Source organism: Entelurus aequoreus, linkage group LG11 (genome assembly GCF_033978785.1).
Source record: "Entelurus aequoreus isolate RoL-2023_Sb linkage group LG11, RoL_Eaeq_v1.1, whole genome shotgun sequence".
In the NCBI taxonomy this organism is placed as follows: domain Eukaryota; kingdom Metazoa; phylum Chordata; class Actinopteri; order Syngnathiformes; family Syngnathidae; genus Entelurus; species Entelurus aequoreus.
The window spans coordinates 49,323,317-49,348,561 of NC_084741.1; the positions used below are offsets into that span (position 1 = coordinate 49,323,317).

General features: G+C 38.7%; 1 protein-coding gene across 2 annotated transcripts in view; it reads right to left on the minus strand.

Annotated features, from left to right (window-relative positions):
- The window catches only part of LOC133660198 (RNA-binding motif, single-stranded-interacting protein 3-like), a 467,861-nt gene that overhangs the window by 65,778 nt on the left and 376,838 nt on the right, over positions 1-25,245 (minus strand). For both annotated transcript variants that reach the window (XM_062063470.1, XM_062063468.1), the window contains exons 7-8: positions 23,732-23,838; positions 5,998-6,041 (exon numbers count right to left, since the gene is read on the minus strand). In XM_062063470.1, coding sequence (XP_061919454.1) covers positions 5,998-6,041; positions 23,732-23,838 — 151 coding nt within the window. The remainder of the gene's footprint in view (positions 1-5,997; positions 6,042-23,731; positions 23,839-25,245) is intronic.

The window sequence follows — 25,245 nt, forward strand, 5'->3', positions numbered from 1 at the left end:
GCCCTACTTAGTCGTAGTCGAATATTTGAAAATTCTGATTTGGAGGAGTTTGATTTGACTATCAATCTCGCCGTCTAATCGACATTAAACAACGCTCTTCCCTCCGTCGGAGAGAGTTCTATAAAGATGTCTGTGAGGCCAAGAACGGGGACAGGCTGAGTCCGGAGATTGGACAAGCATGAGGAAGGGAAGGAAAAGAAAATGTGTGTGTGTGTGTGTGTGTGTGTGTGTGTGTGTGTGTGTGTGTGTGTGTGTGTGTGTGTGTGTGTGTGTGTGTGTGTGTGTGTGTGTGTGTGTGTGTCTGGTAAGGATGACGAGAGGATGGATGCATAGATGGATGGAAGAGGATTAGTATATTCTCAGAAAAAAATAAAGCTTACATATTTATGGACGGATTCAATTGCCTGTAAAAAAACAAAAACAAAGATAAAATAAAACATTTTATTTTTGTGGCTACATACTATTTTTCTTCAGTGGGAGAGGTGGTAAAATGGCTCTTTTGATTACTCCAGCACTAGATAGTTTGATTGTCTTCTCAGCGCTCTGCCAGATATCACAAAACCATCCAATCTCTTACAAACCGTGTTTATTTGTTTACATGAGCCTTTTTTTGGGTCACAAATTAGATCTGGGGCAGCACGGTGGCAGAGGGGTTAGTGCGTCTGCCTCACAATACAAAGGTCCTGAGTAGTTTTGAGTTCAATCCCGGGCTCGGGATCTTTCTGTGTGGAGTTTGCATGTCCTCCCCGTGACTGCGTGGGTTCCCTCCGGGTACTCCGGCTTCCTCCCACCTCCAAAGACATGCACCTGGGGATAGGTTGATTGGCAACACTAAATTGGCCCTATTGTGTGAATGTGAGTGTGAATGTTGTCTGTCTATCTGTGTTGGCCCTGCGATGAGGTGGCGACTTGTCCAGGGTGTACCCCGCCTTCCGCCCGATTGTAGCTGAGATGGGCTCCAGCGCCCCCCGCGACCCCGAAGGGAATAAGCGGTAGAAAATGGATGGATGGATGGAAATTAGATCTGTTTATTTGTGGGAATCCGCATTAGCTCTGTCCTAAAAACAAAAAACAAATAAAACAACGTTCAACTATAGGTAAAATCTAACAAATCAAAGTTGACTATAAAAATCATTGGTCAAAGACCACCACACTACAAGTGCTAACACTAACACTTTGTTAATAGTTGCACCTAACATTTAAAGTGCCAACATTCATTATACCCAGGACTTTACCTGGGCAAATTGGGGCCCTAAACATAATTTTAATACAAGATAAAAAAAAGCCATTTTGGTTTACAACCTTTATTAGTAGGAACACATTAAAATGAACACATACTTTCAGCAATGGAACAAGCCTCTTACAGATGTCAAGCCTCATCTTGTTTACATCCTCGTGTGTTTTTCTATTCTGAGACCTTCTTTCCACCTGCATCCAACAGGCTGTCTGCCTGCATCTGATCGCTGATTAGTCAAATGCCGCATGTTGTCAATCATTGCAGAAACACGCAGGGTGTCAGATTACTTGTCTCCTTTTTCTCTCTCCTGCCTCAGGAAGATTTGTTGCCCAATTACCAATCCTTTACACCATTGCTAAGATAAAAAAAATTTAAAAAATAAATAAATAAGGAAATGGCTTATTTTTTCTCACTGCATATTTTTCGTCACTGTTTCCTTGCATGCGTGTAGTATGGATGTGAAGTATGAATGCAATATTGTTTTTTTTCTTAGTATTTATTCATTTGATATACTTCTTACGGGTGTCACCTTGTGCTTTAAATGACATTTCATTGTATATATTATTTACAATGACAATAAATCAGGGCTATTCAACTGGAGGTCCAGGAATGACACCATACCGGCCCCCGAGTTCAGACAAACATTTTTGCAGCAAATCCCTAAAAACCCAAGAGTGCTTCTGTTGTAGAGAGGAACTTAGACCACTGTAAACTCACAAGCAAAACCTTACATTGACATTTTAACCTTGCTAGGAAACAGAACACTTTGATCCAAACTTGTGATTTACATAACTGAGATGTTCCTCAAAGCACCCCTTTAAGTCCTCTCCTTTTTGGCAGTTGTGTTTTTTCTCCGTAATGTGATTTATGTCACGAAGGCGTTGCTGTAACTTGTTTACTTCAGATGCAGTCAGTAGTCATTTGTTCAACTTCTGTAGTTATACCAGTGGCGGGCCGTGCGTTTCCCACCTAGGCCTTCAGTGATCTCCGACTTAAATGATTACTTCTCAAAATACCGTAATTGATGTCACCACATGATCATTGCTGGAGAAATACTATACAAGAACACATTTACACCCTACTGCATACTTGCCAACCCTCCCGGATTTTCCGGGAGAGTCCCGAAATTCAGCGCCTCTCCCGAAAACCTCCCGGGACAAATTTTCTCCCAAAAATCTCCCGATTTTCAGGCGGAGCTGAGTGAGGACAGCCTATATAAACAGCGTGCCTGCCCAATCACGTTATAAAACGTGAAAAAAAGACCATATAACATACATCCATAAACGTGGATGCATGTGAAAAAGTGCAATATATTTATCTGTACAGTAACCTATTTATTTATTTATACATGCAACTTATTGCTTTTTTTATCCTGCACTACCATTAGCTTATGTAACGCAATTTTGTTCTTATCTGTACTGTACAGTTCAAATTTGAATGACAATAAAAAGGAAGTCTAAGTCTAAGTCTATAACATCTAGTCCCCCCCCTCTCTCGGTGAGCTGTGGAGTCCCACAAGGCAGTATATTGGGACCTTTAATGTTCCTAATATACATAAACGACTTGTCATCGGCATACGACTGTGAATTGTTTTTGTTTGCGGATGACTCTGCCCTGCTGGTATCCGACAAGGACAAGTAACAGGTGGAGAAAATCCTCAGTGCTGAGCTCTGTAGAACTTGCACCTGGCTCGCTGACAACAAGCTATCCATACACTTGGGTAAAACGGAATCCATCCTGTTTGGGTCCCACATCAACCTTAAGAAAGTCAATGACTTCACTATAAAAGTGGGTGACATGGTTATCACCAGAAAAGATGAGGTCACCTACCTAGGTTCCATTCTAGAGGCTAACCTTTCCTGTGATAAAATGGCAACCAAGGTAATCAAAAAGGTTAACCAACGAACGAGATTTCTCTACAGAATCTCCTCTCTGGTCAACAAAAGCACCATGAGGATTCTGGCGGGAACTCTCGTTCAACCCTTTTTCGATTATGCATGCACCTCCTGGTACCCTAGCACCTCCAAAACCCTCAAATCTAAACTCCAAACATCCCAGAACAAGCTAGTCAGGTTACTTCTAGACCTCCATCCCAGATCCCACCTCACTCCTACCCACTTCTCCAAAGTGGGCTGGCTCAAGGTGGAGGACAGAGTTAAACAACTTGCACTGAGCCTAGTCTATAAAATCCACTACACCTCCCTGATACTGAAGTACATGTCAAACTACTTCCTTAACGTAAATGACCGCCATAACCACAACACCAGGGGGAGCTCCACTAACCACGTTAAACCCAGATTCCGAACTAACAAAGGTCTTAACTCATTCTCTTTCTATGCCACATCAATGTGGAATGCGCTCCCAACAGGTATAAAAGAAAGGGCATCTCTATCCTCCTTCAAAACCGCAATAAAAGTTCACCTCCAGGCAGCTACAACCCTAAACTAACACCCTTCCCGGTTTGCTAATAATCAAATGTAAACAATCAAGTGCAGATACTTTTTCTTATGCCTTCTGATCTCTCTCTCTCTCTCTCTCTCTCTCTCTCTCTCTCTCTCTCTCTCTCTCTCTCTCTCTCTCTCTATGTCCACTACTTGCTGTCCATATCCTCCACCCCCCCCCCCACACCCCTGATTGTAAATAATGTAAATAATTCAATGTGATTATCTTGTGTGATGACTGTATTATGATGATAGTATATATCTGATAGTATATATCTGTATCATGAATCAATTTAAGTGGATCCCGACTTAAACAAGTTGAAAAACTTATTCGGGTGTTACCATTTAGTGGTCAATTGTATGGAATATGTACTTCACTGTGCAACCTACTAATAAAAGTCTCAATCAATCAATCAATACGACTGGATGACTTTCAGCAGTACAGGACCTCCCCGTGAACTCTGAAGCGTCGTGTGCTATCTGCACCACAAGGTGGCGCCAATGGGCATACCAGGTGACGTCAGACTGTTGCGCTAACTTGTAGTTGATCGTTTAAATGTGCTAAATTTACATTTAACAGCATATATATCTGTATGTAAATAGCATGAAAGCATAAAGGATGACGTTCGAAGTTTTGATTTTAATTGAACTAATAATTAATTTAATAATGCATGATTTTAAAAAAAAACAACGTTACACAGTGAAATTAGTGTTATTTCTACTTTTAAAAATAGTGACAGAGAATAGAACGAGGATGGACAATTCAACCCTTAACTCACTCCTTTCCTGCAAAATACATTTCACTGATGCTGCCCACACCTATGCTCCTTCAAAGGCTGTGCTTCTGGCTGCAAAGCATTGTACCTTTAAATACAACAATGAGTAGATGAGTGTTATGTGTGTGTATATGTGTAAATAAATGAACACTGAAATTGAAGTATTTCTTTTATTTATATATATATATATATATATATATATATATATATATAATAAAATAAATGAATATATATATATATATATATATATATATATATATATATATATATATATATATATATATATATATATATATATATATATATATATATATATATATATATATATATATAAATATAAATATATATATATATATATATATAGCTAGAATTCACTGAAAGTCAAGTATTTCATGTATATATATACACTGTATATATATATGAAATACTTGACCTGGTGAATTCTAGCTGTAAATATACTCCTCCCCTCTTAAGCACGCCCCCGCCCTTAACCACGCACCCGCCCCCCCCTCTGGTTATGTTAGGCCAGCAGAGAAGGCCTTGCTGGCCCTGACGGCACACCACTGAGTTATACTAGTAGTGTTCCTCAAGCTTCTATTTTAGGTCCTCTTGTTTTCATTATTTGGGCTATTCAACTGGTGGCCCGCAAGTTCTGTTAAAAAAACCTGAGAGATTTTGCAGAAGATTGTTAAAAACACTAGAGTGCTATACCATAGAGATGGTCTTTGACTATCTTTTTTGTAGAAGGTCCTTAAAAATATGAATAGAAACAAAAAAATGAATAGAACAAAATTAAATGTCCACTGTAAAATATGCTGGTGGAGGGAGATGTCCGGCCCCCCGTCGTTAGGTATCTGGTAATGTGCCCCCCCACCCAAAAAAACCCCCGAAACATTTAGATGAATATCCCTGCAATAAAGAAATCAATCTATGCGCGCCCTTGCCCAAAATGGGCCACCCATGATCAAACCTCAGTGAGATTCAAAGGGTTAACACTGTACCTTTTTATTCTTATTTTACAGTTTTATTCATTTTTATAGTCTTCCAAAATTCTTTTTGTTTGACCTTGGACTTTTCCACTACAGCAGAGTACTACAATACTACAGTACCGACCAAAGGACACACATGCTCATGCTTTTGAAGAGAAGGATTTAAGAGGTAGAAGATAAAAAAGATGGATGGATGGATTTTCTCGATTACGCATTTTCTTTCCTCTTTGCAGTTAGAGCTTACAATCAGTGTGAAGCAGCTTTGTAAAAAGGGCCAGATGGGGGAAATGTGCAGTGCACATGAGTGTCTTTATGATAATAGCAAAACAGTGTGCCTTAAGGGAGCCTGACGATGCTCGCACATTTGTGTTTCATACATTCGTATGCACGTGGAAGTGCGAGATGTGCTGACAAGAGGCTTATGTGCGATACGAGCATCTGGCCAGGTGTGCTATTGAAAAGCGCACAAGTTTCACAAAGCATCATTAGCAGGTACACGGGCAAAAAAGATGGCAACACATATGTAAATCTGAGGAGAAAATGTTCCACCTTACCCATTTTGCATCGAGGTGGGATCATATGCCAGCGCCATACCACTCTATGGAAAAAGAGAGAGACATTAAAGCTTGAAGGTTAAAATGCTCATTATGGTTGATGAATAATTTGTACAAAGATGTCCGCCACAGATGCTATCAGGACGGTGACCATGAATGTGGCTTCCAGTAATACGATACATTCTTGCCTCATACTTCTGATCTGCAGCTACAAAAAAGCCACTAGCGCTAACTGCACAGTAGCATGATACAGAATGATCCATTGAGAATTCTTGGTTAAAAAAAAAAAAGGTCTGACAATTGCAATGTTACATAAAATACAGTAAATATTTACAATCTAAATATGTGGGGGGAAAACACTCTCACATGTAGGGTTGGGTACCGAGTTCAGTACTTTTATAGGTACCAACCGAATTCCATAGGTACTTCCGGGTATCGTAAAATGAAACAGTGTCATATTTCGATACCTTTGCTGCACGAGTGAACTCAGTCGGACTGCCTCTAGATAATATTACAATTGTCTATGTCAGTGATTCTCTAACTGTGGTACTGGTAACACTAGTGGTATGCGGGCTCGATGTAGTGGTACACCAAATAATCACTTAATTGAATATTGTAATGTGACTTGAGTCGTTATCACAGTGCTACTGTTCAAACTGTGTAATGTTACAGTGGGCAAAATAGTAAATACACCTGTCTTGTTTTTAATACCTAGGCCTACTACGCTACTGTATTTCAATGTTAAGTCATTATGGTGGCACTTGGAGAGCCAAGTGTTTTCTGTGGCGTTACTTGATGAAAAAAGTGTGAGAACCACTGGTCTATGCCAACAAAGCAAGAAGAATGCATTAGTAAACAATGTTAATTTACATTGGATATGGTATAGATATGCTATCGATTAGCAATTTTACATGGCAATTTCAACACCTCCAAATATGGTAATTAAAACTACAACGAGGATGTGACGAACAAACGGCTTGTTTGTAATAAGTACGGTACTTACAGTATGAACGCTTTTTAGGACTCCACAAAAGAAAATACTTGCAAAGACTACTTCCTACCTAGGCAACACACTGTAGCCTAAACACTACTGCCATCTAATGTCTTGGAATTGCAACTGCATGCAAAGTCTATAATACTTGCAAATACGACTCAGAAGTGTAATTAGAAAACAAGATACAACAACTGGACAGCACAGTTACCAGAATAACTTCATTTTTAAATATTTAATAAAAAAATAGATTTAATTATAAAACCGTTATCAAACACATTTAACAGGCACAAAAGTACCGCAAATGTGCAGGTATCTATTCTCAAGTACCGGGAATTGGTACTGTATCAATTCAAATGTATCAGGACCTAAAATTGGGTTGCAGACTTGTTCTGTTTGAGTTGTGGGTAGCTGGTAAAAAAAATATAAATGTAATAAAAATGTGTAAAAAATATTTTTTAGGCATATTTGTTTTAAATATGTGAACTATTAGTTTTACTTCATTGATTTTTTAAACATGAAGTTATCTTATTCCTCTTCATAGATTTCTTAAAATGGCCTTCTTACATTTTTGCATATACTGTATATGTATTTATGTTTAAAAATATGGCATAAATGTTTTAAAAGGCTGTTTTTATTTCAAAATTAAAATGTTCTTAGTTAGACTATAATAGTGGGTCACAGAATAAGTACAGTAGCAACATGACATACTGTATGACCATGGATGCAGGTACAAACACAACTTCCTTGTCAGTGCTCAAAGCAAGAAAAAAACCAAAAGAAAATAAATGAATCCTCAAGAATAAAATGTCTGAACTCAGTTGGAATATGTTTCTCCAAAAAAAAAAAAAAAATCCTGACTGCACAGTTAACACATTCCTAGAGTATGATGTACTGCCTCACCCAAAAGACTTAGCTTGAACCAAAAGAAAATGCCTGCTGAGCCTAGGAAGAATCAGTTTTCAGCCTACATTCAGCCTAAAATGACTCATTGAGCTAGGTATCAGAAAGGGAAACATCAGCATGCATGCTAGAATGCCAGTCAAGGGCGGCAGCATTGGAGAAGGCATCAGAGGACATGAGCTTGGCATAGAAACAAGGCCGCCCTTTCTTATGCGCAAATAATGATAGGGCGCTTCTTTTGACATTTTTACAGCAGACATATTCCAAGCCCTTTCCTGCTATGACATTGTTAAGAGTAATTCTCATTGCCCCCCTGGCGCACAGTGTTAGTGCTTGGCTGTTAAACAGACTGACATCAAAACCTAGCCAGTTATGTGCCAGGAACATTATTTAAATGTTCAATTTGTGATTTACTTTCCCATACATTTAAATTAGTACAAAACTTTTCAATTTCCGTTTTCATTCGAATCACTCAATACCAAAGAAAAATAATTGATATGACATTAAAATAAATTATGAATTAAAGGACCACCCTAGTCACACACATACAACATTAGCTATTTAACTCAGAAGACTATGAGCCCATATTTCTTATTTCTGTCTCAAAGTCAGATATTTTCTTCATAATATTTACATTTTCTAAATACAGAGAGATATTTACATTGTTTTGCTCAACTGGCAAGTTTGTTTCATAAATTGACATTTTGATTTCCATTATCACTGTTCTAAAACTAGTTGTTTATTTTTAAATCTCAGGTCCTTTTAAATTACAATTATGTTCTATTTTTACAAATCGGTTTTGAATGTTGTTTGGTAGACGTTTTCTATGTCCTATAAACATATATATTTTTTTATAATTTATTTACATTTTCAGAATATTGTACTCTGCCAGTTCAGTGAATTTCAATACGTTTCAATGGGTTTAACTGTTTACATGTTGGGTGTGTGCATCAAGTTTGTATTTAAAATATTATTATTTTAAAATTCACATGAATAATAAACTGTGTAAAAATGTAACGGGGTGGACACTAAATACAATTCTGCTAAGCCATCAATCTGTCAATCCTTTCGGTGTCCGGGCCAGGTAAGGTTCCCCGTGTTGAGTCAAATTAAGCCAAATTAAGGCTCAACTCAAATTCACATGAATAATAAACTGTGTAAAAATGTAACGGGGTGGACACTAAATACAATTCTGCTTCGGCCCTGCACAGAAACAACATATGACCACCATATTACAGCTGTTAAGTATGTGTTTAAGTGCATTATAATGTGCTTATTTAAGATGAGACTAAAGAGATGCTCATGTTTAACATGCAATCTCCACACCTTTTGCATCTCAGTACCGTGAACTATGCGGTTGTCTGTAACACCAACAGGTGCAGGTGTTTTAAGCGTAAATTAGATGGTAATTATAACAACTAAATCTTCACAGGAGTTTCAGTTGCATTAACATTCTTTTCTCCGTTCGATACAGTATTGTCATTATTATGTGTTGTTAGGGGTGTGAAACTCAATTGCTCAGGGGCCTGAAATTCAGTAGTCGCGGACTGAACATTATTATTTGAACTTTTCTGTATTAAAAATATCTGCGTTTGTGTTTATTCGTTCTTGCTTGGTAAGCACCAGAAAAACAGAGGGAGAGATACTGCGGGAGAAAGCTGCTTTGTGTGCACACTGAGACAGCTGTGGAGATTATTTAGGCTCGTTTCAATGAAGTAGTTCTTAGTCAATGACTTCCTCGTCATCCATTTAACACCTGAGTAAAAGCTATATTATTTTATATGCAGTCAAAAAGAGCAGAGTTTGGGAGATTTGTAACTTTAGTCAGGATGTACAAGGGACATTTCCGGGAGTCTTTCGCAGAAAATCCGTAAGATTTGGGAGGTTTGAACATGCGTCTGAAGAGCAAGTGTTTCCTATCATGCATTGTTGTGATTACAATTATCATTTTTGACTGTATATTAGGGGTGGGCAATTAATTTTTACCGGGGGCCGCAAGAGCAACCCGAGCACTGCTGGAGGGCCACACCAACAATATTTCAATTCAATTTTGCTCAAATTATTTTTGATATACCATAAGATAAATACTAATAATAACAATATTTTCATTTAACCTAACTTGTCTTTATACAAAAGCAGATGGCTATTGATGGTTTTATTTTTAACACTTTCTTACACAACACTTCCTGATGTATAATACAATGCAAACATTTCAATTTCTGTCACTTAATCCTGCATCCTCTTTGTTGTGAACGTAGCACGCCTGTAAGGTGATTGGCGAAGAAGGAGGAAGCGTTGCTGTTGTGGAAATGAGGAGTGAGGATAGACATGCGTGTGGAAAGAACGAGATAAGTTGAGCTGTGTTAGTATAGGTTGCTCAATAAAAGTTTAAAAAGAGCATCAGACTTGGTGTGCACTTCTTCCGGACGCTACAATTGGTGTCGGAAGTGGGATGAAATGCCTCCCAGTTCGCCTTGCCATCAAACCTGGGAGTCTTCATTGAGGGCGGAATTCTTCCATGCCAAGCAGCGTGCGCTGCACCTGTAGACGCTGCCTCTGTCCTTCCTCCCTTTCTCTCTCTCTCTCTTTGTGGCGATCTCCTCACGTCCTGGATTCACACAGACATCTGCAGTGCTGCCGGAAACTTAAGTCCCCACTCAATGTCCTTTCCCTCCCGTTCCATCTTGACAAAGTCACCAGGAAACAACGTGGCACGTACCTCCCGATGACGTAGCAGGCTGAGCACACAGGCAGCGACAATATGCGCAAATATTTACTTCTGACACCAATTGTAGCGTCCAAAAGAAGTGCACACCAAGTCTGACGCTCTTTTTAAACTTTTATTGAGCAACCTAGACTAACACAGCTCAACTTATCTGTTCCTTCCAAACACACGTCTATCCTCACTCCTTCCGCAACTCAAGAACACAACATCAACTTCAGCAGGTCGTTACACTGTATTCTTTAAACACAGCAACATGTGTACCACAAATTAAGCACACGGCTTTACCTTTACTTGGCAGTCCATGTCTTGTTGAAAACACGCCATTCATCATCAACTTTTCTCTTTTTAGCGTCTCGGGGGTAACCGGGCATCACTTGTCGCTGTGCGCCTTCACTCACAGGTTACACACGGACATACGCCCATTAATAACACTTTTTAAAATAAAAGCAGCACAGTTGTATTGCACGCACGACATAGATGTTTTTTTACATTTATTTTGTAATTTGTGATTGCCACTGCGCGCATGAGCATACGTCCACACGGAAGTAATACAAATAACGCTTTTCAAAACAAAAGCAGCACCGTTGTATTGCACACTTGAGATAGATACTTTTTGAAATTTATTTTGTAATTTTTGATTGGCCTCACGCGGGCCGGACAGGGACGCACAAAGGGCCGGATGCGGCCCACGGGCCGCAGAATGCCCAGGTCTGCTGTATATAAATATGCATCTTTTATGGGTTATTTTATTTAGATAAGGTTTAATAGGTAAAGCCTTGTCGTTTTTAGTCATGTACAATAAATTACAGTGTATTCCGGACTATGGCGCGCACCGGTGTGTAAGCCGCGGCCATTGAATTGTTTTTGTTTTTTTATGTAAAGCCTATTAGCCGGACCAAATTATAAGGTGTACATTTATACGTTGTGAAATAAGTTGTTTACACAAAAAGATTTTGGAAATATTTACATACCTTAATTGTTTTCAGACGATGCCTGTAACACCACAGTGAAACCGCCGATCAAACAAAACAGAAAAGTCCCTGTAATGGACCCCTTAAAGGCCTACTGAAACCCACTACTACCGACCACGCAGTCTGATAGATTATATATCAATGATGAAATCTTAACATTGCAACACATGCCAATAAGGCCGGGTTAACTTATAAAGTGCAATTTTAAATTTCCCGGGGAACTTCCTGTTGAAAACGTCTATGTATGATGACGTTTGCGCGTGACGTCAATGGTTGAAACGTACGTTTCATTGTATAACATTGTATCACAATACAAACAGCTCTGTTTTCATCGCAAAATTCCACAGTATTCTGGACATCTGTGTTGGTGAATCTTTTGCAATTTGTTTAATGAACAATGGAGACTGCAAAGAAGAAAGCTGTTGGTGGGATCGGTGTATATATGCTTTCTGCAGCAACACAACCAAGAGGACTTTGAGTGGGATAGCAGACGCGGTATCCGACGCTAGCCGCCGACCGCATCGATGATCGGGTGAAGTCCTTCGGCGCGCCGTCGATCGCTGGAACGCAGGTGAGCACGGGTGTTGATGAGCAGATGAGGGCTGGCGTAGGTGGAGCGCTAATGTTTTTATCATAGCTCTGACGAGGTCCCATAGCTAAGTTAGCTTCAATGGCGTCGTTAGCAACAGCATTGCTAGGCTTCGACAGGCGGCACAGCATTAACAATGTAGTTACATGTCCAGTGTTTGGTTCGGTGTCTCCTGATAGTAGTATTGTTGATCTTCTGTCTATCCTTCCAGTCAGGGGCTTATTTCTTTTGTTTCTATCTGCATTTAAGCACGATGCTATCACGTTAGCTCCGTAGCTAAAGTGCTTCACCGATGTATTGTCGTGGAGATAAAAGTCACTGTGAATGTCCATTTCGCATTCTCGACTCTCATTTTCAAGAGGATATAGTATCTGAGGTGGTTTAAAATACAAATCCGTGATCCACAATAGAAAATAGGAGAAAGTGTGGAATCCAATGAGCCCTTTTACCTAAGTTACGGTCAGAGCGAAAAAAAGATACGTCCTGCACTGCACTCTAGTCCTTCACTGTCACGTTCCTCATCCACGAACCTTTCATCCTCGCTCAAATTAATGGGGTAATCGTCACTTTCTCGGCCCGAATCGCTCTCGCTGCTGGTGTAAACAATGGGGAAATGTGAGGAGCCCTTCAACCTGCAACGTCACGCTACTTCCGGTACAGGCAAGGCTTTTTTTATCAGCGACCAAAAGTTGCGAACTTTATCGTCGATGTTCTCTACTAAATTCTTTCAGCAAAAATATGGCAATATCGCGAAATGATCAAGTAGAATGGATCTGCTATCCCCATTTAAATAAAAAAAAAAATCATTTCAGTAGGCCTTTGACTGTGGACGCTAGCTTGCTAAACAGACTCAATAACTCCACTGTGACATTTTGGTGAATTTACTGAGGAGTTTGTGAAACGGAAACAATACAAAAAGAATGCCATTGTAAGTTTATAATACTAACACAGACACTTGTTAACGTGTCAGCATTTTAGCTAAGGCTAACGACGCAAGCTTGATTACATTACGACAGCACACACAAATATGCATGAAAACACTTCTCTTAAAAAATGTGACGGTTTAGTAAGTATGACTAGTTTTAGTTATATTGTAAAACTTGCAAATGTTACTTGGAGTGATACATGGGTTATACTTGTATAGCGTTTTTTTACCTTAAGGTACTCACAGTGCTTTCACACTATTTCAACATACACTTTGCGTAATCTATGTAAGGCGCTAACCATAACCCATCAGGAGCAAGGGTGAAGTGTCTTGCCCAAGGACACAACGGAGATGACGAGGATGGGGAAAGCTGAAATCGAGCCTGGAACCCTCAAGTTGCTGGCATGACCGCTGTACCTTCTGCACCACACCGCCCTCCCGTGATGAACGAAGAAACAAAAGGAGTATAAACGCTATGGACGACTAGTAGATGGAATGGCACTTATACCACCGGCTCAAGGTACGAAATAGAAGGAAATGCTGGAGACTTCAAACACGCAGCACCTGCAGTGAGTGAAAGATGGCGCCATAGCACAAACAATAACCAGTGTTGGGACTGAGTAACGCGTTACTGTAACACCGTTAGTTTCAGCGGTAACTAGTAATCTAACGCGTCATTTTTTATATTCAGTAACTCAGTTACCGTTACTACATGATGCGTTACTGCGTTATTTTACGTTATTTTTTATGTAGTATCGGCTACAAACTGAAGATCTGAGTGTGTTTTATTGCAGCGCTCCGGTGGAAAAGAAGAGGCGCTTTGTGTGGGTGGGGGTGGGGGGGGGCTCTCATACCGTAGTCGAGGGGCGCAGGGGAGACGTATATGTACTAACAACCTTCACTTTACCCGGAAGAGGGTCTTTACAGCTGAGGGTGAATGACGAGCCCGGCGGTTTGTTGCAACTTTGTGACTTTATTGGACGCAGCCATCCACCAAGCTAGAGAACCTGCACGCACTCACTGTCGCCGCTCCCTCACTTCTCTCGCCCACTCACTCACTGACGTCACTCACCCACATGCTGTCATATTTTAAAGGGCCACACACACACACATACGCTACTCTCATAACAACTAACATGACATCATGGTGAAGATAGAAGTCGAGTCTTAACATTCTCACTACTTTTCTTTTGTCGAGCACAAATAAAATAACATTTTAGTTAAATGTAAGTTGTGTCTTGGATCAAAGATCCTATCTACTTAAAGTTAAAGTTAAAGTGCCATTATGTTGCAGCTATTTAAAATAGTTTTGTCAATTTGTTCTGGCCTGAAATAAATTGGCCCTTTGAAACATATCTTTGTCTTTGTGTGTTGTATGTAGAGCACATTGTTTGTGTGTTGTATGTAGACCACATTGTTTGTGTGTTGTATGTAGAGCACATTGTTTGTGTGTTGTATGTAGACCACATTGTTTGTGTGTTGTATGTAGACCACATTGTTTGTGTATTGTATGTAGACCACATTTTTTGTGTGTTGTATGTAGACCACATTGTTTGTGTGTTGTATGTAGACCACATTGTTTGTGTGTTGTATGTAGACTACATTGCTTAGCAGAGTTCAGTGATGCAAATGCATGTCAAGTTGATCAACACATTGTATTATTCTCCAGTGCAATAACAGTACTGAAATGAAGGCTAAAAGGGCATTAATGGGAGCCTTAAAAAAAAAAGGGGGAAAAAAAAGAAGTAACTAAATAGTTACTTTTCACAGTAACGCATTACTTTTTGGTGTAAGTAACTGAGTTAGTAACTGAGTTACTTTTGAAATAAAGTAACTAGTAATTGTAACTAGTTACTGGTTTTCAGTAACTAACCCAACACTGACAATAACACAGTCTCTGTGTCGATGTTAATACTATGTACGTTTTTTGTATACAAAACATAATGGCCGTTAGCGAAGACACATCCATAGATTAACCGCACCTTTGTATAAACAGCAGGGTTCAAATCTTGGGAAAATATTTGCGGATTATAGTCCAGAAAATTTGGTATTGCTACTTTTGTTGGTAATCTGACTCTATTATAGTAAGAATGGTTAGTACAATGCATCTATCAATATCACTGTGGGCCCCATTGTTAATTGTGTTTATGGAACTATATTTTCTGTGGATTACAAGGCGTAGTAATATGAGTGACGTCATCAAGATGCGCGATGAGTCGGGTGTCGTTTTTGGCTATGTTCAGTTGGAGGTCTCAGTGTCAAGTGTTATGCTGAAGCTGAATAATAAAGCTGATAAAATCCTAGCTACGTTTGGATACTTTACATAGCACCACACATTGTAGTAAATAAGGTGTATATTTCTGTATAAAGGTGTAGATCTGGAGTTTGACACCTGTGTTCTACCTCTTAATGCTGAGGTTTAAGAAACATCTTCAGCCACTTGCCTACGGCTCAGCAATGTATCAGACACACGTTTTGTAATGGCTCAAGAGCAGCTCTACAAGTCCTTCGCATTTGTCCTACATTTCACAAAAGGCCTGCCTCTCCAAAATGAATCCAGTTCCGTGACCTGATGCTGAACTCTGCTGCATTTGTTTGGTTATCTCTACACAATACAGACCGAAGAAGCAATACGAAGCTTGGCGTTTGCAAAGAAATCATGCAAATGTAGTTATTTGCCAAATCTGTTCAATCATTTCTTATAAAAATAGGACAGGCAGCAGAGCAATACAGTGGTTAGCACTGTCACCTAAGTATTTTCTGCATGTGTATTCATAGATCCATTAAATATCTATGTCAGTCTTGTGTTGGGTTGAAACACTCACATTAGGGATGTCGATATGGCCTAAAATCTATATCTCGATATATATATCGCAGTCTCTTGCGATAACGATATATATCAAAATATATTATTTGGTATTTAATGAGACTATAATTATTGTAAGAGGGGTTACAAGGGCTCCTAATTTGGCTGCTGATTTATGCAGTAACATATTGCATAATTTCTGGTTGTATTATTTTCCTCAAAACTATTATTAATCTACTTGCTAATTTATTGTTAATAGCTGCAATCTACATTTCTGTTAAAATGTAAAAGCCCTTATTCTTTTGTTGTTTGCATACTTTACATCAGTTTTGGGCAATACTACAAATGTGGGTATTGATCCAATGCCAAGTAGTAACATGGGGAGTATTGGTCATACCAATGCTGATACTTCAACTTTTCAAGATCATTGAATGCTTCAATTATTTATCAAAATCATACAAATAATATTAATTAGACAAAAACACAGGATGGCGAAATTTCGTTCTTATCTGTACTGTAAAGTTCAAATTTGAATGACAATAAAAAGGAAGTCTAAGTCTAAGTCTAAGTAACAATATCATTTAAATATTTTTGGCTGCTTCAAAAATCAATTCCTCCTGTGTCCAAGGACTTATTTCCTAAGTTAGTAAACAATAAAAAAAGCGACCATGGATTTTGTAATAATACAATAATCGAGCTAATTATTGAAGTATCGACCAAATACAGGTATTATACTTGCTATTGTTACTGTCCATGTCTGTTTCGAGCCACCCACTTTTGCTAACATTCAAGAGGTCTGCCTTAGCGGTTAGTGGTTAGCATGGCTTATTGTATCCTCCTACAATATGTAGTGTAGCATGTGTAGCTATTCCTCGTCCTCCAGTAATACTTGGAAGAAACCTAGTTTATTTGCCACCATGAAATCGAGGACTAGTGTGGCTTAAAAGTAGCTTTGCACTGATGTTAGCTGCTAGTTCGTTAGGGAAAATGCTACAGTGCATTGAGGACACATGTGTTTGCTTGTCGTTGTCAAATATGCAGAACACAAGTAAAATGTGTCACCAACTTGCATTATCACGATATACTTTATCAAAGTTGTTGCGTTTTTTTTCTTTATTACTTACATTGAACAAAGAGACAACAGTCTACCAAGTCAAATTCCTTGTGTGTTAAACATACCCCACCAATAAAGCGGATTCTGATAACGATAATATTAAAAGCTTTATCATCGGCCAAATGTGTATCATTTACATTGCTTATATCGCGCTACCCTTTAATACCATACCATACTATACCAACTTTATTTATAAAGCCTTAACGCACATGAAACCAACAGATGAGTTCGTCTAGCCGTGAAAGACCTCACTCTGAAACATCTAAAGATGTGCTGCTCTTCATCAACACAAAACCTGTGTGCATTTTGAACATTTTCGGTTCTGTATGATCCCCTGTTGGGAGGCGTCACTATGTACCAAAAAAAAATGCAAATGAAAAATGCAACCTGTGCCTATGAACGTCATGTCCACACAACACATTATTGTTTTGGTGTCCTCGTGCCACAGGACTGTATTGCTGTCTCTGCATCGTGTGGGTGGTGACATTCTTCGCTTCCCTTTGTTGGGGAAATAAGGGCTTTGGGTTTAACAATCTTCAACACTTTGCAACAATCCATTTTATGCAATACTGAATGAAGTTTCATTTCTTGTGCAGATGTCACGGTGGAAACGGGAAACAAAGGGGAAAAAAACAATTTGGCAATCAAGTCTTTCAGAGATAATCTGTTTTATTGTGTTTATTTTAATACCTTTATAAATGACAGCTTTCATACTGGCAGCAGCATCTCTAATTCACCCCCAAACTATATATTGAAATGAAATCCAATAATTACAAAACAAAGGGCCTGTCAAAGCTTTTCACATTCAAACTGCATTTAAATAATAATGAAATATAAAGTTTTCTCGCCGAGCACAGTGAACCATGACTCGTTTAAGGATGGGTACCAAATTCCGTACGTTTTAAGCAGCAACTGAATTATGTTGATACTACCAGTTATCGATTCACATAAAATTAAACGGTGCCATATTTCGATAAGGTTGTTGAATTTGATGTCAAGTCTTGTTGCAGACAATCACTACAGCAACACTCAATGCGGACTCAGTTGGACTGCCTCTAAGTAATGTTATAAATTTCAATGCCAACAGAACAAGTATGCCTGTTAGAAAACGCTCAAGTGTAAAGTCAGGCTCCACTTTTAAAAATGTGCTATTTCAATGCTAATTTACATTGGATATGCCATAACCATACTACTGATTAGAATTAGCGATTTTACATGGCCATTTCATCCATCCATCCATCCATCCATTTTCTTCCACTATCCAAGGTCTAAGCAGAGAAGCCCAGACTTCCCTCTCCCCAGCCACTTCGTCCAGCTCTTCCCGAGGGATCCCGAGGCGTTCCCAGGCCAGCCGGGAGACATAGTCTTCCCAACGTGTCCTGGGTCTTCCCCGTGGCCTCCTACCGGTCGGACGTGCCCTAAACACCTCCCTAGGGAGGCGTTCGGGTGGCATCCTGACCAGATGCCCGAACCATCTCATCTGGCTTCTCTCGATGTGGAGGAGCAGCGGCTTTACTCTGAGCTCCTCCCGGATGACAGAGCTTCTCACCCTATCTCTAAGGGAGAGCCCCACCACCCTGCGGAGGAAACTAATTTCGGCCACTTGTACCCTTGATCTTGTCCTTTCGGTCATAACAAAGCTCATGACCATAGGTGAGGATGGGAACGTAGATCGACGGGTAAATTAAGAGCTTTGCCTTCCGGCTCAGCTCCTTCTTCACCACAACGGATCGATACAGCGTCCGCATTACTAAAGACGCCGCACCGATCCGCCTGTCGATCTCACGATCCACTCTTCCCTCACTCGTCAACAAGACTCAGAGGTACATTAACTCCTCCACTTGGGGCAAGATCTCTTCCCCACCTTGGAGATGGCCATTTCAACACCTCCAAATGTAGTCATGAAAACTACAACGACGATGCACGTTCGAATCAAACAGCTGGTGTGTAATAAGTATAACACTCACAGTATAGACACTTTTTAGGGCACAACAAAAGACTAGATTTTCAGCTTAATGGCAAAGACTACTCACCCTAGTCTATACCAGTGTTGGACAGTAGCTTGTTACAAGTAGCGAAGCTACATAGCTTAACTACATTTGCCAGTATCTTGGCAGTAACTTTGCTACTTTTTAAAAGAGAAGCGTTTTCTGTAGCTTAGCTATTTTTAGACCCATGTAGCGGGTTGCTCAGCTACAAAGTACAAGCTACAAAAGAAGAGCGAGGGAGAAGAGAAAGAGAAAAGAAATATAGAGATGGACTAGTGCAACTCCACAGGCAGGGGACAAAAATATACGGGAAAAATCAATGATGATTGGTTTACGTGTAAGAAAATCCATGATGATTGGTTGGTTTACTATGATGAGTCACGATTGGTTAAGATTAAGGCAAAAAATGACGGACAGGCCAATTAGAGGCAAGATAGGGCAGTTCATAGAACCAGGAAAATAAATCACAGCAGACACGCACATCCCAAATGACGACAATGGAGTCGGAGAACAGAAGAGGGAATATTCAAGCGGGCAATTAGTAAAAAAAAAAAAAAAAATCCTAGTGGAAGATTGCACAGGGATTATCTTTCTTTGACTTTTTATTTAGCGATGTAGACAACGTCCTGGAACCCACAATGAGTCTAATTGGCCTCATTTGGACAAATGTGTGCGTTTGGATAAAACAATGCCCAAAACATTCATTTTAATTTGTTTACCTTGTAAGCCCAAATCAAAACTGCTCTCGACATGGGAGACGTGGAACACACATTTAAGAACACACATTAAGGTAAGTTGAGTTCAAAGTTTTACTGCACATAATAACTATTAACTATTCCCAAACAACACACAAGTCATTGTTTTATGTCAAGCTATATATAGACGCTGTTTTTATTTACTGTGGGCCGAGAAAATTAATAACATTATAAGGGTGGGCCAAAGAAAAGGCACACTAAAATAAATACATACAGTTGGGTGTAGGGACCCCCAGAGGGAGTTGTAGGCTGTCCCCTGCTAAATGATAGTTAATAGTAATGGACCCTTACTGGAGCCATTTGGTTACATGTGTACACTCTCAGTCACATTTACATTAACATCTATATAAGAACTTAAAGGCCTACTGAAAGCCACTACTACCGACCACGCAGTCTGATAGTTTATATATCAATGATGAAATCTTAACATTGCAACACATGCCAATACGGCCGGGTTAACTTATAAAGTGACATTTTAAAATTCCCGGGAAATATCCGGCTGAAACATCGCGGTATGATGACGTATGCGCGTGACGAAGTCCGAGTAACGGAAGTTATGGTACCCCGTAGAATCCTATACAAAAAGCTGTTTTCATTTCATAATTCCACAGTATTCTGGACATCTTTTGCAATTTTTTTAATGAACAATGAAGGCTGCAAAGAAGACAGTTGTAGGTGGGATCAGTGTATTAGCAGCGGACTACAGCAACACAACCAGGAGGACTTTGTTGGAGCGCTAGCCGCGCTAGCCGCGCTAGCCGCTGACTTCACCTTGACTTCCTATGTCTCCGGGCCGCCAAACGCATCGGGTGAAGTCCTTCGTCCTTCTGCCGATCGCTGGAACGCAGGTGAGCACGGGTGTTGATGAGCAAATGAGGGCTGGCTGGCGTAGGTGGAGAGCTAATGTTTTTAGCATAGCTCTGTGCAGTCTGGTTGCAAAGTTAGCTTCAATGGTGTCGTTAGCACAGCATTGTTAACCTTCGCCAGCCTAGAAAGCATTAACCGTGTATTTACATGTCCACGGTTTAATAGTATTGTTGATTTTCTATCTATACTTCCCGTCAGGGGTTTATTTCTTTTGTTTTTATATGCAGTTAAAGCAAGATGCTATCACGTTAGCTCGTAGCTAAAGCATTTCGCCGATGTATTGTCGTGGAGATAAAAGGCACTGAATGTCCATTTCGCGTTCTCGACTCTCATTTTCAAGAGGATATAGTATCCGAGGTGGTTTAAAATACAAATCTGTGATCTACAATAGAAAAAGGAGAGTGTGGAATCCAATGAGCCAGCTTGTACCTAAGTTACGGTCAGAGCGAAAAAAGATACGTCCATCGCTGCCTCTCAAGTCATTCACTGTAACGTTCCTCATCTACGAATCTTTCATCCTCGCTCAAATTAATGGGGTAATCATCACTTTCTCGTTCCGAATCTCTCTCGCTCCATTGTAAACAACGGGGAATTGTGAGGAATCCTAGCTCCTGTGACGTCACGCTACTTCCGGTACAGGCAAGGCTTTTTTTTATCAGCGAGCAAAAGTTGCGAACTTTATCGTCGATTTTCTCTACTAAATCCTTTCAGCAAAAATATGGCAATATCGCGAAATGATCAAGTATGACACATAGAATGGATCTGCTATTCCCGTTTAAATAAAAAAAAAATCATTTCAGTAGGCCTTTAAAATGTAGACTTTGGGTAGGAATTTCATTTTGTTTGACTCTGTTGCACTGTCAGGAAAATATGTTGACTTTAAATATGTTCAGTTTTATTGATTTCTGTTCATGTAAAGATGGAGTTTGTTAAAGGCAAAGTGCATTTTATTGGGAATTTTGCATATCGTTAACAATCATTATGAAAGTCATGCGTGACGACGAATGTATTTTTTTTAATGCATTCTAATTCTTAAATAAATGCGATCAAAAGTCTGCTTACAATGGAGCCTAAGGGAGCCGCTGTATTCTGCTGCAAAGCCCTTAAAAAAACATCTCCAATAAGGTTTTATATACATGATGTAAGTATATATCTTATATAGTAACAGGCAAATGTAAGATAAGATGTATTGTTTACATATTTTGATCATTTTAAGCATACGCGACACATTAATTTAAAAATGCATCACAACGTACGCTTTTTTTTCCCAACAACATAACTGATTACTGCTCACTGCAGACTCCGTGAGAGCCAAAAAACATAAAAAAAATCACTTACTGTACAAGGTCTGCTGTCATTAGGATGGGTTCAGATAGAATATTGTTATGTTCTCGTTTGGATAAAGAATGACTCATAATCTCCGTGAAGAAAAGGGAGGTGAAGCCAAGCGTCTTGTCGTGTCGTTCTCGCCATTACTGGGTCTAAATTGGCTGTCAGAATGTACCAACTTGTTGGAATTTGCCTGCGCCTTCTTCTATCCAGTTGAGATGCATGATTTCTGATCTAAAATAAACTTCCAAGGAGCAAGGAAGTGAGGAAACAGCTGACCACTCGATGATGTAAACATAGCAGCTGCTATAAATAGTTTGTCTGCGTTAGCGCTAACACTTGGTTAATACTCAAGTCACGACATGTAAATGGAGTATTGTTGGTGCTTTTTGGATGGTTATTAGGTTTTATGACCAGAATAAAGGAACTCTCATTGGCTCCGTTGTAAGCAGACTTTTATTTGTGTATTTACAAGTAAGAATGCATAAAAAAATAAAAAAATACATCCGTCATGTCTTTCATAATGATTGTGAACAATAGGCAAAATTCCAAAAAAAGTACAGTTTCCCTTAAATGTCATTTTGTGAGACATATATATATATATATATATATATATATATATATATATATATATATATATATATATATATATATATATATATATATATATATATATATATATATATACATACATACATACATACATACATACATACATACATACATACATACATACATACACACACACACACACACACACACACACACACACACACATATATATGTATATGTATATATATATATACATATATATGTATATATATATATATATATATATATATATATATATATATACACTACCGTTCAAAAGTTTGGGGTCACATTGAAATGTCCTTATTTTTGAAGGAAAAGCACTGTACTTTTCAATGAAGATAATTTTAAACTGGTCTTAACTTTAAAGAAATACACTCTATACATTGCTAATGTGGTAAATGACTATTCTAGCTGCAAATGTCTGGTTTTTGGTGCAATATCTACATAGGTGTATAGAGGCCCATTTCCAGCAACTATCACTCCAGTGTTCTAATGGTACAATGTGTTTGCTCATTGGCTCAGAAGGCTAATTGATGATTAGAAAACCCTTGTGCAATCATGTTCACACATCTGAAAACAGTTTAGCTCGTTACAGAAGCTACAAAACTGACCTTCCTTTGAGCAGATTGAGTTTCTGGAGCATCACATTTGTGGGGTCAATTAAGCGCTCAAAATGGCCAGAAAAAGAGAACTTTCATCTGAAACTCGACAGTCAATTCTTGTCCTTAGAAATGATGGCTATTCCACAAAATTGTTTGGGTGACCCCAAACTTTTGAACGGTAGTGTATACATACACACATATATGTACACACATACATATATGTGTGTATATGTATATACACACAGATACACACACACATGCAATACAATATATACATATATAATATAAAATATATTGAGGCTTCAAGTCAAAGAATTTAAAATGATGGTAGTAGTTTAGTTTATTTAGTTATTATTGAGTAAGAAGTAACCTCCAGATATTACGCAAATGATATTGATTCAGTTAATACATTCTGCTGTAAAATTGTGCTTCAGTCTTTATAAAAGCAGGCTGGGCAAATAACAGATATATTCATCATTATACAATTTCCCCTTTTGATCAGATTGTTTTATTTTTAAAACTTTGCTGCCGTCATTGGCAGTTTGACTAAAAGATGTCAAAAAAACTAAACTCACCTCTCCATCCCGCGTCCATGGTCGGCCGTTCTGGGGATATTTGATCTGGGTCTGTCTTTTTTTCTGGCCTCCGTCAGCAAACTTGCATAGCAGCGGCTCTGCGGGGGCTGCAGACGAGCGGAGAAGAGACATACAAGGACAAACACAGACAGAGGGGGATAATCTTCTTAAAAGCAGGGATGTTGAAATTGTTGTGCAAGCAATATTTTAGGAAAATGTATGATTGCAATGCTTTGACCAAAAATAACATTACAAGTGTGCTCTCTGTGTTTTATGTAAATTGTCCTGGTTAATTTTGTATAACAAGTCCAATCCTACCAAGCCAGAAATATGGCTTGAACCTTAAAACAGAATTCGACACAGAACTTACGAGAACATTCTACCATCTTAAACAACGCTATCCTTCCATCTCTCCAATTCCTTCAGATATGCTTGCACAAAAGTGGCGCTGACATGAAAGCAAAGCCACAGGCTAATCACGAATGCATCGCGAATGTGGTTCAACTACAGTACAAACTAGCATGCTTAATAAGCCAAATGAGACTGGTTTGACCCTTGGCAAATGACTGCCATTGTAATTTTCTGCAAAGACAGCGAGCTCCTTCTTTGGTTCTGAGAAGGATAAATGCCTGGTTTACAAAGAGGATCAAGTGTGACTTAAAAGTTCACCAAACTTTAACTAAAAGCTGGAGCAGGAATTTGGATTGGAGCACCAATGCAGATAAGGAGAATCACTTGTTTTTAAGCAAGGAAGTGGGAAGAAATAAGTATTATAATTTCTTAAATATTATAATTATTTAATATTTATTATCATCTGAACATGGAACAAGATATTCCAAGTTTTTCTTTTGGTTATCACAAATAAATACTTAAATGTCTGCTTTTCACCTTGACATACAATTTAATGCAAGTTATCATCAATCTTTTGGTAAAAAATCAATAATGTAAAAAGGCTGTTCAACGTTTATTTGTATATATATATATATAATATATATATATATATATATATATATATATATATATATATATATATATATATATATATAGTCATCGTTACAAGCGGCCATAATTTTGATGTTTGATTGATTGATTGAGACTTTTATTAGTAGGTTGCACAGTGAAGTACATATTCTGTACAATTGACCACTAAATGGTAACACCCGAATAAGTTTTTCAACTTGTTTAAGTCGGGGTCCAAACTTGTTTAAGTCGGGGTCCATGTGGCCCTCAAAAATAGTGAAGGGACTTTTATTTTGTACATTCCCAAGAACCAACATCCTCTGCATGAGACTTTTGAATTTGGTCGATTTATTTTGTCAGTTAAAGTAGCACTGTGCTGTTTTTAAGGACCTTTTGCAAAATAACTAGTGAAATATTGTTGTCTAATTCAGTGGTCCCCAACCTTTTTGTAGCTGCGGACCGGTCAAAGCTTGAAAATTTGTCCCACGGACCGGGGGGGGGGATTTTTTATTTGTATTTATTTTATTTTTTTTAATTTTCATAAAGAAATACAA